The 14,977-nt window shown below is 42.9% G+C and overlaps 4 protein-coding genes across 4 annotated transcripts in view; 1 reads left to right on the forward strand and 3 right to left on the reverse strand.

Moving 5' to 3' along the window:
- Nucleotides 1-2,930, forward strand: part of LOC134186462 (M-phase inducer phosphatase-like) — an 8,468-nt gene extending 5,538 nt beyond the window's left edge. Inside the window, exons 12-18 of the mRNA XM_062654439.1 lie at nucleotides 146-209; nucleotides 265-372; nucleotides 989-1,048; nucleotides 1,538-1,636; nucleotides 2,256-2,389; nucleotides 2,449-2,572; nucleotides 2,631-2,930. Coding sequence (XP_062510423.1) covers nucleotides 146-209; nucleotides 265-372; nucleotides 989-1,048; nucleotides 1,538-1,636; nucleotides 2,256-2,389; nucleotides 2,449-2,572; nucleotides 2,631-2,768 — 727 coding nt within the window. The 3' untranslated portion in view covers nucleotides 2,769-2,930. The remainder of the gene's footprint in view (nucleotides 1-145; nucleotides 210-264; nucleotides 373-988; nucleotides 1,049-1,537; nucleotides 1,637-2,255; nucleotides 2,390-2,448; nucleotides 2,573-2,630) is intronic.
- A 1,200-nt stretch (nucleotides 2,931-4,130) lies between these two features.
- LOC134192248 (uncharacterized) lies at nucleotides 4,131-7,420 on the reverse strand. Its single transcript, XM_062660969.1, has 3 exons — nucleotides 7,210-7,420; nucleotides 5,823-6,002; nucleotides 4,131-4,650 (listed from the first exon to the last, which is right to left on the reverse strand). The coding sequence occupies exons 1-3, from the start codon at nucleotides 7,418-7,420 to the stop codon at nucleotides 4,340-4,342; spliced, it is 702 nt and encodes a 233-aa protein (XP_062516953.1). The 3' UTR covers nucleotides 4,131-4,339.
- Nucleotides 7,421-8,149: 729 nt separating this feature from the next.
- Nucleotides 8,150-9,838, reverse strand: LOC134192296 (uncharacterized). The gene is made up of 3 exons (XM_062661022.1): nucleotides 9,577-9,838; nucleotides 8,552-8,731; nucleotides 8,150-8,492 (listed from the first exon to the last, which is right to left on the reverse strand). Exons 1-3 carry the CDS (start codon nucleotides 9,836-9,838, stop codon nucleotides 8,170-8,172), a joined length of 765 nt encoding a protein of 254 aa, XP_062517006.1. The 3' UTR covers nucleotides 8,150-8,169.
- A 2,043-nt stretch (nucleotides 9,839-11,881) lies between these two features.
- Nucleotides 11,882-14,389, reverse strand: LOC134192433 (uncharacterized). Its single transcript, XM_062661175.1, has 4 exons — nucleotides 14,147-14,389; nucleotides 13,056-13,235; nucleotides 12,681-12,996; nucleotides 11,882-11,945 (listed from the first exon to the last, which is right to left on the reverse strand). The coding sequence occupies exons 1-4, from the start codon at nucleotides 14,349-14,351 to the stop codon at nucleotides 11,882-11,884; spliced, it is 765 nt and encodes a 254-aa protein (XP_062517159.1). The 5' UTR covers nucleotides 14,352-14,389.
- Between the last annotated feature and the right edge of the window lie 588 nt (nucleotides 14,390-14,977).

Raw genomic sequence — 14,977 nt, forward strand, 5'->3', positions numbered from 1 at the left:
GTTTGTCTGTCTGCTATTTGGTCTATCAGTTTGTCTATTGAAGAAATGTATGGTAAATGATCACATTACAAAAATAATTGACAAATGATATCATACTAGTTACTTTACAATTTTGTGATGTCTGTCATGTGATCGTCGTATACAGGGCGTACTCACTAAGTGTTGAAAACGCTCACTCATCAGACAGCAACCCATTCTTCACACACGAGGTGACTATTCGTCATTCATGGCATTTGCTTTTATGTCATTATTCGTGTTGTTTAGGTTTCTCCGATCAGGAGATGCTATTCAATGCCATTCACGAGTCCTCTGATTGACCAAGCATTTGGGATAGGCTGCGAGGATGCTGACCTTATAGGTGACTTTACGAAGGTAATTCAGAGGAGCAAATCAACGACACATTTATCTGCTAATATCGCCTGATCCAAGTTGCTATACTCACATAGCCTTGGAGGTCCAGACCTTGCCTTGGACACCCAGAACACTGGCGCATATATGGCTGCCTACGTACATCTTATGTTTGTAGTACACTGTAAAGGACACAGCTGCAGTGACTACATACTTATAAATAATGTGACAGTCAAGATTTGAAATAGTCAGAGACAAGCATTTGCTGAAAATTTTAGATTACCACTTGTGGTGTAATGGAACATTTGGTCCCCCATCCAAAGTGTCAATCTGTCTGTCTGTCTGTCTGTCTGTTTGTCTGTCTGTCTGATCACTTGCTGTGTAAAGGATACATGTACACAACACGAGATAGATGGAGACGTAAGAACACAATCTGGTTCCAGCCGCTTTCATCATTTAATGTATTGAATTTATTGGTTCTTGTTTGTTTTTGCTGTTTGAATGTGGGTCGTTATGCATTGAGTAAGTTATGCAGTTGCGCTGGCAACAATATGGTATCAGTCAGCATTGTATTATGTAACTAAAATATCAACTAATCTTTGTTTCTATATACATGATTGTGATTGTGACTTTGTTTTAGCCACATGCTTTGCCGATTGTCAATAGCAACAAGGCACTAAAAAATATTACGGTTCAAACGGTAGGATTTTGTCTGTTTGTTTGTCAGTTTGCCTATTGGTCTGTACATTGAAATTTTATCTGTTTGTTTTTGTTTGTTTGATGTTTTGTATGTATGTTGTTGTTTGTTTGGCTGTTTGTTTGTTGGTTCTACAGTATATCTGCTGGTCTCTTTATTCTCTCTCTCTCTCTCTCTCTCTCTCTCCCTCCCTCCCTCCCTCCCTCCCTCCCTCCCTCCCTCCCTCCCTCCCTCCCTCCCTCCCTTTGCATAAAGTTAGCGATTGTTATCGGTAGAGTAAGCGTTCAAATAGAACAATCTGTCTGTCTCTCTCTCTCTCTGTCTGTCTGTCTCTCTCTCTGTCTGTCTCTCTGTCTGTCTGTCTGTCTGTCGGTGTCTGTCTCTCTGTTTGTCTGCTTGTCTGTCTGTCCGTCTGTCCATCTATTTATCTCTTGTTTTTCTACTTCTGTATGTCTACAAATTTTGCTAATTTATCAGAATGTTATACTTTAGCTATCCGAGTTGATGAATCAAGAGTACGAGTCTGAAATTGGACGATACGTTATTGTGGATTGTAGATATCCATTTGAATACAGCGGAGGACACATCAAGGTAATTGTGTGTGTGTGTGTGTGTGTGTGTGTGTGTGTGTGTGTGTGTGTGTGCCTGGTCATTAACTGGGGTGGACATGACCGCTGGCTTGGCAGTAACATCATATAGCAGTCGGGTACTTGTGGGCCTTGGTGTCCAGTCCCAGAGCTGCGTCATTGTCAGTGCACCTGGATGACTCCGGCCAAGCTCCAGGTGGATTGTAGCGCTGGCCCTAAGCCTCCACATAGCGCATGGAGACCCTGTCTCTAGAGGCAGGGGCAGCTATCTCCACAACTGACCTTAGGTCGACGGCATGAATGACGTGGAGGGCTTAACGTTTGTCCATTTTTTTGTTTATTTGTGTGTGTGTGTGTGTGTGTGTGTGTGTGTGTGTGTGTGTGTGTGTGTGTGTGTGTGTGTGTGTGTGCATTGGCCTGCGTCTCCTGTACCCTCGTGGTAATCATGGAGCACAAGCAGCAAATGGATGGATGGATAGTGTGTATGTCCATACACTCATGTGTATTTGCTTATATGTTATACTTAATTCTTTAGTCTTCTCTATCTAACGGTTGTTTGTATGTCACCCGGTTGTGCTATACATGTCTTGCAATAATTTCTGTAAATTTCTATTCATATACAGGGTTCCAAGAATCTCTATCTGAAAGATCAGATAGAACACTTTTTTATGCAAGAACCACTAAAGCTTCCCCAAGACGGCCGCCGTTTAGTCATAATTTTTCATTGCGAATTTTCATCAGAACGTGGACCTACAATGTGTGTCACACACTAACAAAGTTGTTACAGTACACAGTTATAGTGTCTATCACATGTAGGTGTAAATATTTGCGTGAACGCGATCGATCATTTCATGCCAGCAAGCTAGACTACCCGACTCTCTATTATCCTGAGATGTATCTTTTGTTTGGTGGATACAAGGTGTTTTACGCAGAGTGCAAGGTTCGTACTTTGCTTGACAACAGACGAGATCACTTTTCAGTTTACTCTTTCTGTTCAGGAACTCTGCGAACCAAACGGCTACACGTCGATGAACGACGAGAAGTATTTAAATGAGTTGAAGCACTTTTCGAAGAAAGCGAAGTCGTGGAGTGGAGAGACTCCTCGCGTTTCAAGAACAGGTTTGAAGAATTGCTGACGTCCCTCTGACATTTAGTTGTAGCACGATGTTAGACTGACACGTTTGTTTGCATACGTTTTCTTACAACTGGATGTTGGTGTCTTAAGATTGGATCTATGTAAAGTCATTTCCAAGTAATAATGGAAGCAACTGCACAAGCGATCGTGTTGTCATGTGTGAGACGTTACAGGAGGGAAGAACACACACACACACACACACACACACACACACACACACACACACACACACACACACACACATACACACACACACACACACACACACACACACACACACACACACACACACACACACACAGTTATCATGCAGAGTGACTGTTGAGTAACAAACAGTAATCGTTATAGAGACATTGTAATGAATAGGCAGTTAGCAAACCCAGCAGGGCAAGAGCAGGGGTGGCTAACTGGCGCTATGGTGGCACTAGAGGCTGGTCTTGGCACCAAGCAAGCAAAGATTTAGCGCAAAGGCTTGAAGCCACTGAAGCAGATCGTGACGACTGTGACTGAAGAGTGGTGATTGCGTGAACACAAGGCATCACTAACGTCAATCAGTGTCTGTTATGTGTGTCTGCCTGCCATTCTTTTAGTCTCGTGTCAATTTTCATGGCAATGTTTGCGGTCAGATGATAATTGTGTACACATCAAAGTCCGTCATGTATGGAGACTGGGCAAAATAAGATGAGGACATGGTTTATTGGGCTACGTATGCATTATGATAACACATCACAAACGATTTAATGTCACACAGGGGTGGTCAAGTTTGGCCCAACTGGTGCTTTGGTGTCGCCCCAGGAACGCATCCTTGTGCCCAATGAAAATGACACACTCACGTTGACACACCTGCACGAGACTGGTTTGAGGCTACTGTACCTACCTTAACCTACCTACCAGAGTACATGCACACGTAGTACATACGTACGTACGTTTATAGACACACAAACACACACACACACACACACACACACACACACACACACACACACACACACACACTTGCATACATACTCATGTATGTCATGATACATACACATATGTACATGCATGCATGCAGACAGAATGGTAGGCAGGCACACATAGCAGACACTAATTGACATTAGCGATGCCTTGTGTTCATGCAATCACTGCTCTTCAGTCACAGTCGTGACGTCACCATCTGCTTCAGTGGCTGCCAAATCTTTACTTGCTTGCTGCCCAAAACCAACCTCTGGTGTCACCTGTGGCACCATAGTGCCAGTTGGCTACCCCTGAATGTGTTTTTTTATTGTGTTTTGTATCTGTGTAATCAAGAAATGGTTAGGTACAAAGGAATGTCGTGTAACATGCCAATACAATGTGACGTTGTCATATAGACAGTCAAACGTGCTGATAGACTGATTTATTGTGTACTAAACAAGAGAATAGACATACAAGCAACAGTGAAGAACACACCGTTGCCGTTCAATAAATACTATAGATTACCACACAATCACACTAGAATACTCCATTTACAATTGTCGTGCTTGAGCGATTGCTCTCATCAGTGCAAATGACAGCAGTGGTGGGCGGGCGGGTGTGGATCGTGTTTGCTCTCTAAAACATCATGACGTCTCCTTTGCTGTTATACGGAGAGTTTGGCAGGAAGACTGTGTTTGTGACGTGAGAAAGATACGCTTTCTGGATGCTTGTGCGGTCGCTCCGTTTCTCTAACGGACTTAGAATTACCGCTCCCCATAAGACGATGGTGGCACCTATGAGTAGCCAATACGAGTAGCCGATGGTCGTGTTTACAGTTTTGTAGCTTGTGTACAAGACATTTTCTTGGAGCTCGAGTGAGAGGAGGTTGTCCATGTCGTTGAGGTAGAGATGAGCAAAGAGGCCGTCACCGATGGCACCGAATATAACTGAAACACAAAAGAAGAAATAACAGGAAATCTGAGACTTGGATGCATTGTTGTTGCATTGGGGCTTTTGCTACTGGTTATTGATGTGAAGTAGGAACAGAGTCACTGTGATAGATAACAACAGACAAACAGAGTGGTAGACAGGCAGGATGCAGCATCTTTACACACTAGAATACATGATTTTTCAATAATTAAAAGAAAGTGCTTCTGCAACAAGTTCAACTATTTCAATGTGTGAAGCATTGAATGTATGTATCTCTGCTAGCTACGTTATCCTCCATTAGTCTGTTTGTTGACAACCTAGACACTTTTATCAAGACAACTTTACTATTGCATTTTTGAAGAGTCACAGAAAAACCTCGTCGCCAATATGACATAAACTCTGCATCTACTCGTCTTCCTTCAATGAGCCCTGCCTTTCTTCCCAGTTCATGCAGTAAGTTTCTGCTTGTGGTTCCCATGTGCCAAAATGCTCAAAAAACTAGTGGAACAATTTCAGGGCTAGACAGGCAGGTAGACAGACAGACAATCAGTCAGGTAGACAGACAGACAAACAGGGAAGTAGGCAGGCAGGCAGGTAGACAGATACAGACAGACAGACAGATACAGACAGACAGGAAAGTAGGCAGGCAGGTACTAGACAGACAGACAGACAGACAGGAAAGTAGGCAGGAAAGTAGGCAGGCAGGTGGACAGACAGGAAAGTAGACAGGCAGGTACACTAGACAGACAGACAGATAGAAGTAGGCAGGCAAGTACCAGACAGACAGACAGACAGGAAAGTAGGCAGGCAGGTGGACAGACAGGAAAGTAAGCAGGCAGGTAGACAGACAGACAGACAGACAGGAAAGTAGGCAGGCAGGTGGACAGACAGACAGACAGGAAAGTAGGCAGGCAGGTACTAGACAGATATACAGACAGGAAAGTAGGCAGGCAGGTGGACAGACAGACAGACAGACAGGAAAGTAAGCAGGCAGGTAGACAGACAGACAGACAGACAGGAAAGTAGGCAGGCAGGTGGACAGACAGACAGACAGACAGGAAAGTAGGCAGGCAGGTAGGCAGGCAGGTAGACAGATTAAGTGACTGGCTGACCAATTGACAAATATAAGTGGCACATTTATCTAGACAAGCGATCTTTGTCACATAACTTTCCGATATGATTAACTTACTTGCTACTATGTTGACAACCATCATAGCAATAGGTCCCGTAATCTTGTGTTTCGACCACGAACACATGTTGAGAACAGCAAGAATGAACGCCAGGACGATAGTTCCGAGTGAAAGGAAGATGAACGTGACACAGCCATAGTAGATTCCACTGGTGAACACGCCGTCATAGAATGACGATACTAAAAATTTCAACAGAACAAAAACACGAGTCATGACGTCACAATGACATCCATTCCACAGTATAATAAATTTAGTAAGCAATGAAGGTAGTTACACAGTAGTATTCAATATATAAATATTGTGTATAAAATTAAATATTAATGTTAATTTTAATTAGCTACGTGCATTGTGCGTGTGAATGGTGTGTGTGTGTGTGTGTGTTTGTTTGTTTGTGTGTGTCAAGGTGTGTTTGTTTGTTTGTCTGTGTGTGTTTGTGTGTGTGTGTGTGTGTGTGTGTGTGTGTGTGTGTGTGTGTGTCAAGGTGTGTTTGTGTGTGTGTGTGTGTGCATGTGTGTGTGTGTGTGTTTGTTTGTTTGTGTGTATGTGTCAAGGTGTGTGTGTGTGTGTGTGTGTGTGTGTGTGTGTGTGTGAGTGAGCAGGTCGATATTTGTATCAACAATAAAGGCACGCGTAAACCAGAAGGAGCTGTCAGCAACCATCCAACCACTCGACCGTTCATATTTCTTCCTCGATCGCTGCACTTGATGAATTGCACTACACGGGTCTGGGAGGCTGAGTCTACTTATCACAACAACTAAAGGTGATGCCTTAGAAACAGACAGACAGACAGACAGACAGACAGACAGGCAAACAGACAGACAGACAGAAAGACAGATACCCATACAACAGACTGAGTGACAGTAAACAATACGGTAGTGTATAACATTATCAATACAAAATATTCTAATTATATATTATCAGTTCAACAATTAATAAGCAAAATAAATTTTAGTGTTTGCATTGTATAGTGGGTTTGTGCTTCTGAGCACACACACACACACACACACACACACACACACACACACACACACACACACACACACAGACACAGACACACACACACACACACACACACACACACACACACACACACACACACACACACACACACACACAAGGGTGCCAGCCACTGCCATGCAAACTTCCTGTTTTCTGCATAAAATCACTAGAATATGTGGGGGAGATATGGAGTACACAGTACAGGGCGTTTCTTAGTTGCAACAGTAAATGCATTGCACCGCGTAAATCTGTTCATATACGCAAGCACAAAAACACAACTGCAGTGTGAACACACATGTTTACTTACTACCAAGACAATCCTGAACGTTTCAGAGTGTTTGTTAGACATAATGGTAAAGTAGGCGTGTCTGAAGTCTGCACACTCACCGCTTGCTGTCCCAGTTTCTTCTTGCTGTCTCGCTGTGATTAAGTATGTCACTTTGAATAGGCCAAACGACACATGTCCACGGTCGGCCCCAAGTAGTCCTACGAAGTCGCCTGAAATCCAGTCAACTGTTGCGAGGCTCACTGTCAAGAGAACGATGCTGATGATGTTGCAGATGGCGGCTAGAGCGGAGAACTTGCGTATACGCTGCATGATGTTCTGAATGCGAAGCGAGACGCTTGTTTTCTCGAATGATTGGCAATAAAGCGGGAATGCCTGCGCTCACGTGTGCGTGCGTTGTGCGTGCGTGAGTGGTCACCAGATGTGTGTTTGTGTGTGTGTGTTTGTTTGTTTGTGTGTGTGTTTGTTTGTTTGTTTGTGTGTGTGTCAAGGTGTGTGTGTTTGTTTTTGTGTGTTTGTTTGTTTGTGTGTGTGTGTGTGCGTGTGTGTGTGTGTGTGTGTGTGTGTGTGTGTGTGTGTGTGTGTGTGTGTGTTTATTTGTGTGTGTGTGTGTGTGTGTGTTTGTGTGTGTGCGTGTGTTTGTTTGTGTGTGTGTGTGTGTTTGTGTGTGTGTGTGTGTGTGTGTGTGTGTGTGTGTGTGTTTATTTGTGTGTGTCTGTGTGTGTGTGTGTGTTTGTGTGTGTGCGTGTGTTTGTTTGTGTGTGTGTGTGTGTGTTTGTGTGTGTGTGTGTGTGTGTTTGTGTGTGTGCGTGTTTGTGTGTGTGGGCGTGAGCGCGCACGTGTGTGTGTGTGTGTGTGTGTGTGTGTGTGTGTGTGTGTGTGTGTATGTGTGTGTGTGTGTGTGTGATTACAAATCCAACCATAAACACTGGACCTATCATAGTATCTATATATTGAACAAACAATAAAAGATCACTATTTACTCTAACAATAATTTATAATAATAAAACTAATATACATTGATCACATCCCTGTAATAAGGTAAGAGTAATCAGATATCACTAGTACATCATCATGTCTGGAAGTCCATCTGATATCATCTCCAACTGTTCTATCACAAGGTCACGTTGTGGTGTCCACTCACGATCACGTCTCTGTATATCATGTCTGTGAACCTCTTGCTGATATTTCTTCTCAAAAGGCGATAGAACGATACCACCACACAACATGACCACGCCGGCCGCCAACACATAAAACGAGTAACCAAATCGTGCATCAGTTGTGAAGGTAGGAAACAACGTCTGCTGCTCCATCGACAAAACATTATCCATGTCTTGCAGGTAGACAGCAACGAACAGACCAAACCCGATCACACCAGATATCACTAGAAGCATCCATAACCTATTGGTCACGTGACACGTGGATAAACTCAGTAAAACTTACAAGCACCGCAGTTCAATGTGAGCATCACCAGTGGTCCGGTCAGTTTGCGTTTGGGTAGAGCAAACGTGTTGAAGACGGCGAGGCAGAGTGATACAAGTGTCAAGAGCAATGCGATGAAGATGAAAGCGACACAGGCGATGTAGAACGGCAAGGTAAACACACCATCATAGAAAGAAGTAACTAGACATAAACAGATAGAAATAATTAGCATGACAGCAATGCAGCTTCATGCATCCGGCTTCAATCATTAGCCTCGGTCTCCGAGACTTGTGTAGAGCAAATTAAAATTATTGTAAGTCTGGTAGGCCGAGGCTACTCAATCATGTAGAAAAAACATGCAGATTCCTTAATTAAATGTTTGAAAATAATTAAGATGTTTGTTCTATATACACAACAATGGGCCACCAGTAGTAAATCATTTTTGATTGGACTAGAAACAAAGATTCGCAACAAGCTGCAGACCGATATCAGACAACGTGTATAGCCTCAACCCAACATTAATTAATTAATTAATTAACCTCTAGCTCTTACTTTAACTTGAGTTAATACAACAGCAGAAACAATAAGTGCATTTTTGACATTAATTAAACACTAAAAGTTTAGTCTCGCGTAGCCAGACCTCGTCCAGAAGTGTGACGCGGCGGGAAAGGGTCTGGCTACGCGAGACTAGTAAAATTTCTGGTGATGATATGCAATGTTGGTATTACAAAGTTTGTAGACAATAATCCCTAGTAATCTCGAGATATCAAAATCTACAAAAAAATTGGTAATTAATGCATCATTGCCAGCCACAATGTCAGTATTTTTTGGATGCTCTAGAAACAGTGATATACACTCGGAATCGAATGGTGTTTGCAGCAACTGCTACAATGTTGCAGTTAGTACTTACAACAGTGTCGCTAGAAAGTACATTATGTTATGCTAAAATATCTTGCAAACCTAGAAACCTATACAAACGGCGAGTTCAGTGGTTAACAACAAGTCACGTGCGACGACTTGTGTGGTATGCACTGGGCGTGTCTTACCATTGTCTTCCTCCTCTCTGTAATCTGCCTCTTTGAATCTAATGGAATAGCTAATTCTAAACAAACCAAACGAGATGTCCCCCCTGTTGCTCTCTCCACCCCCTGACACGTCGCTGGTGATCCATCGACTTGTAGAAACGCCGACAATGATCAATGCTAAGCTGATCACGTTGCAAACGCTCACGATTCCAGCGTACTTGTGCATGCGCTTGTCAGACTTCTGGAACCGAAACGTTGGATGATGTGAACGCTGCCTTAACATACGGGAACCAAGTCAGTGCGTTTAGCGCGCGTGGGCGCTTAATTACACGCGATAACTGTTTGTGTGTCATACGTTAGCAAATTGTTGATTAATTAAAATTTGTTTTTACTAGTAAAAGTAGCGTAGTAAATAACTGTAAACTAATTTTGACAAAATCGAATGTTTTATTGTTTCGGTCAGCATTGCTTTTGTGCACATGCTGTACTAGGTTTTCTCACTTGTTTGCAATCAATTAATAGAACTCGCCCAACTTGCGCTAAGCACTGTTTTCCCCGCGCGGCATGAAGATGGGGCGAGATTCACTAGGGTCACTAATCCATCGGCAGTCTAGTAACATGTCTTCGTAATTACAGAAAACAAATCATGAAATGTCTGCCTACTCAGCCATGCACCCAAGAAGCACCAAGAAGTCACGATTCTAGAGAGTCACGTAATTGAAATCATCTTGATGATCTAGCACCTACTTACCATGACCTTTACACCCTAATACATTCAGACGTATACGATTTACAGTGTAGTGAGACTCAGCAAACCAGATATTCAGCGCTAATTATGTCCCAGTGTCAGTTACAAGTGTAATTTGTTGGCGTAGTAGATTACAGGAAAGAACTGTCGCGTGGGATCTTCGCTAATGAGCGTGCAGTACGTATAGGCAGCAGTCCAATGCACTGCAGTAGAGGCATATGACGCATTGCAGCTTCAACTGAGAACCTGTATACGCGTTCAAAGGCGTATGATGCACTGCAAGTGCCATTTCTGATCTTCCATTTCCCCGCTACGCTCTCTAGCGTAGCTGCAATCTCTTACTAACGCTTGATAGCGGCCTACAATTGCAATATCAACAAGTACAAAAGCTAGAACAACGAAAGCTCAGTTCCTAGCTACTTACTCCCACCCAGAAAGGCGGTACTTTGACCGGTCGACCGATTGGAATGCCGACGCTACACAAGCGGAAATGAAAACTGTATGTATTTGATTACAAAATATTACAGCTGCTACTGCAGTAATGAGAACAGCGAAAGGCAGGATCACGGTCATACAAATCATCATGATTGTTTCGAACAGCATCGCATGAACATCCTTGCTCTAGTTTCTCCACCGCGTCGCGACGTCCCTCCTCCATCAAAGCAGTTCGAAGTTTCCTTGAGAAAGTTGATTTGCTTGAATGATTCTTGTAGCAGGTCAACAACAGTTGATACGACGTCTCACGCAAGTCTCGTTCATACCTGTGTTCTATGCAGGTGATGATGCTTTCTTGCAGACCCAAACGACGAGAAACATGTTTGCAGTCTTTTCCAAGATGAGCAGCGATCACGACGAGATGACATCTGCACACGTCGTACACTTGCGCAGAAACCGGAGAAGAAGCAGATACTTGTAGCTGATGAGAAGAACTCATCGCAACAGTCTCAGTAGTTGTTGGTCAGAATGGAGAGGCTTGGCTAGATTATCAGCCAATTATACATACATCCCACGCTCCCCTCCAATCACGTCGCAGACTGATATCAACTATCTGCTTTAGACCACTCGAGTCTTCTTGTTAGTTATTACGTCGCAGTCGTTTTGACAGCACCTGGTACCCTGCATGAACATTGCAGGTCAAAACGACGTCAATCATAGTTTGTGATAGAGGTTTGTTGATGTAGGCTAGGGTGGAGGGTATTTGGAATGTTTTTGTAAGGCCATACGTAGGGAAACGCGCAGCTGGAATAAAGACAAGCAGATTCTGTGTAGTTCAGTATGTCTCTATGCAGAGCCGTGACATTACAATCTAGTATGACGTCACTAGCTGTACCTATCGAGTTGTTGGGTTATACGGGAACCGGGCACGACGGCGCGAGAGGGTCTGTACGAGGCTAGCTCGAGTCTAGTACGTAACACAAATATGCACACACACACACACACACACACACACACACACACACACACACACACACACACACACACACACACACACACACACACACACACACACAAGGGTGCCAGCCACTGCCATGCAAACTTCCTGTTTTCTGCATGAAATCACTAGAATATGTGGAGGAGCTAGGGAGTACACAGTACAGGGCGTTTCTCTAGTTGCACAGTAAATGCACTGCACTGCGTAAATCTGTTCATATGCGAGCACAAAAACACAAATGCAGTGTGAGCACACATGTTTACTTACCATCAAAAGAATCCTGAACGTTCTAGAGTGTTTGCTAAACATAGCCTAGATAATTATAACGGTAAAGTAGGCGGGTCTAGAATCTGCACACTCACCGCTTGCTGTTCCAGTTTCTTCTTGCTGTCCCGCTGTGATTAAGTATGTCACTTTGAATAGGCCAAACGACAAATGTCCACGGTCGGTCCCTAGTGGTCCTACGAAGTCGCCTGAAATCCAGTCAACTGTTGCGAGGCTCACTGTCAAGAGAAGGATGCTGGTGATGTTGCGATGGCGGCTAGAGCGGCGAACTTGCGTATACGCTGCATGATGTTTTGAATGCGAAGCGAGACGCTTGTTTTCTCGAGTGATTGTCAATGAAGCAGGAACGATGCCTGTGCTCACGTGCGCGTACGTTGTGCGTGCGTGAGTGGTCACTAGGTGTGTGTGTGTGTGTGTGTGTGTGTGTGTGTGTGTGTGTGTGTGTGTGTGTGTGTGTGTGTGTGTGTGTGTGTGTGTGTGTGTGTGTGTAATTACAAATTTAACCATAAACACTGGACCTATCATAGTATCTATATACTGAATATATTGACAAACAATAAAAGATCACCAATTACTCTAACACTAATTTATAATAATAAAACTAATATACATTGATCACATCCCTGTAATAAGGTAAGAGTAATCAGATATCACTAGTACATCATCATGTCTGGAAGTCCATCTGATATCATCTCCAACTGTTCTATCACAGAGTCACGTTGTGGTGTCCACTCACGATCACGTCTCTGTATATCATGTCTGTGAACCTCTTGCTGATATTTCTTCTCAAAAGGCGATAGAGCGATACCACCACACAACATGACCACGCCGGCCGCCAACACATAAAACGAGTAACCAAATCGTGCATCAGTTGTGAAGGTAGGAAACAACGTCTGCTGCTCCATCGACAAAACATTATCCATGTCTTGCAGGTAGACGGCAACGAACAGACCAAACCCAATCACACCAGATATCACTAGAAGCATCCATAACCTATTGGTCACGTGACACGTGGATAAAATCAGTAAAACTTACAAGCACCGCAGTTCAATGTGAGCATCACCAGTGGTCCGGTCAGTTTGCGTTTGGGTAGATCAAACGTGTTGAAGACGGCGAGGCAGAGTGATGCAAGTGTCAAGAGCAATGCGATGAAGATGAAAGCGACACAGGCGATGTAGAACGACAAGGTAAACACACCATCATAGAAAGAAGTAACTAGACATAAACAGATAGACATAATTAGCATGACAGCAATGCAGCTTCATGCATCCAGCTTCAATCATAGCCTCGGTCTCCGAGACTCGTGTAGAGCAAATTAAAATTATTGTAAGTCTGGTAGGCCGAGGCTACTCAATCATGTAGAAAAAACATGCAGATTCCTTAATTAAATGTTTGAAAATAATTAAGATGTTTGTTCTATATACACAACAATGGGTCACCAGTAGTAAAGCATTTTTGATTGGACTAGAAACAAAGATTCGCAACAAGCTGTAGACGGATATCAGACAACGTGTATAGCCTCAACCCAACATTAAGTTAATTAATTAATTAATTAACCTCTAGCTCTTACTTTAACTTGAGTTATTACAACAGCAGAAACAATAAGTGAATTTTTGATATTAAACACTAAAATTTTAGTCTCGCGTAGCCAGACCTCGTCCAGAAGTGTGTCGCGGCGGGAAAGGGTCTGGCTACGCGAGACTAGTAAAATTTCTGGTGATGACATACAATGTTGGTATTACAAAGTTTGTAGACAATAATTCCTAATAATCTCGAGATATCAAAATCTACAAAAAATCTTTAATTAATGCATCATTGCCAGCCACTATTGGATAATGTCAGTATTTTTTGGATGCTTTAGAAACAGTGATATACACTCGGAATTGAATGGTGTTTGCAGCAACTGCTACAATGTTGCAGTTAGTATTTACAACAGTGTCGCTAGAAAGTACATTATATTATGCTAAAATATTTTGCAAACTTAAAAACTTTGTGTAGAATGACAAGCTTGCAATGAATCACACTAATTGTGTCGAGTGCTGTTTGCACATACAAACGGCGAGTTCGGTGGCTCAACAACAAGTCACGTGCGACGACTTGTGTGGTATGCACTGGGCGTGTCTTACCATTGTCTTCCTCCTCTCTGTAATCTGCCTCTTTGAATCTGATGGAATAGCTAATTCTAAACAAACCAAACGAGATGTCGCCTCTGTTGCTCTCTCCACCTCCTGACACGTCGCTGGTGATCCATCGACTTGTAGAAACGCCGACAATGATCAATGCTAAGCTGATCACGTTGCAAACGCTGACGATTCCAGCGTACTTGTGCATGCGCTTGTCAGACTTGTGGAAACGAAACGTCAGATTGTGCACACAGCTACGTAAGGGTTCTCGCAACATACGGGAACCAAGTCAGTGCGTTTAGCTCGCGTGGTGCTTAGTTACAGGCGATAACAGTTTGTGTGTCATACGTTAGCAAATTGTTGATTAATTAAAATTTGTGTTTAGTAATAAAAGTAGCGTAGTAAATAATTGTAAACTAATTCTGACAAAATCGTATATTTTATTGTTTCGGTCAGCATTGCTTTTGTGCACATGCTGTACTAGGTTTTCTCACTTGTTTGCAATCAATTAATAGAACTCGCCCAACTTGCGCTAAGCACTGTTTTTCCCGCGCGGCATGAAGGTGGGGCGAGACTAGCGTCATTAATCCATCGGCAGTATAGTAACATGTCTTGATGTACATCATTATATGTCATTGATGTACGTTATAGTAAATTTTAATGTCTAAATTTGTGCTAAAAAGAACTACTGTAGCATCGATGAACAATAGCCAACTACGTCTATACCTTACAACTAAACTAAGAAACACAGTAGTCAGCTCCTCCAAAAATGTTTCTATTGGTCTCTTATCAGAAGGATTAGATTATTGACGTAAAGGCATTAACAATTTTGTT

The sequence above is a fragment of the Corticium candelabrum genome, chromosome 1 (assembly GCF_963422355.1).
Source record: "Corticium candelabrum chromosome 1, ooCorCand1.1, whole genome shotgun sequence".
NCBI lineage: Eukaryota > Metazoa > Porifera > Homoscleromorpha > Homosclerophorida > Plakinidae > Corticium > Corticium candelabrum.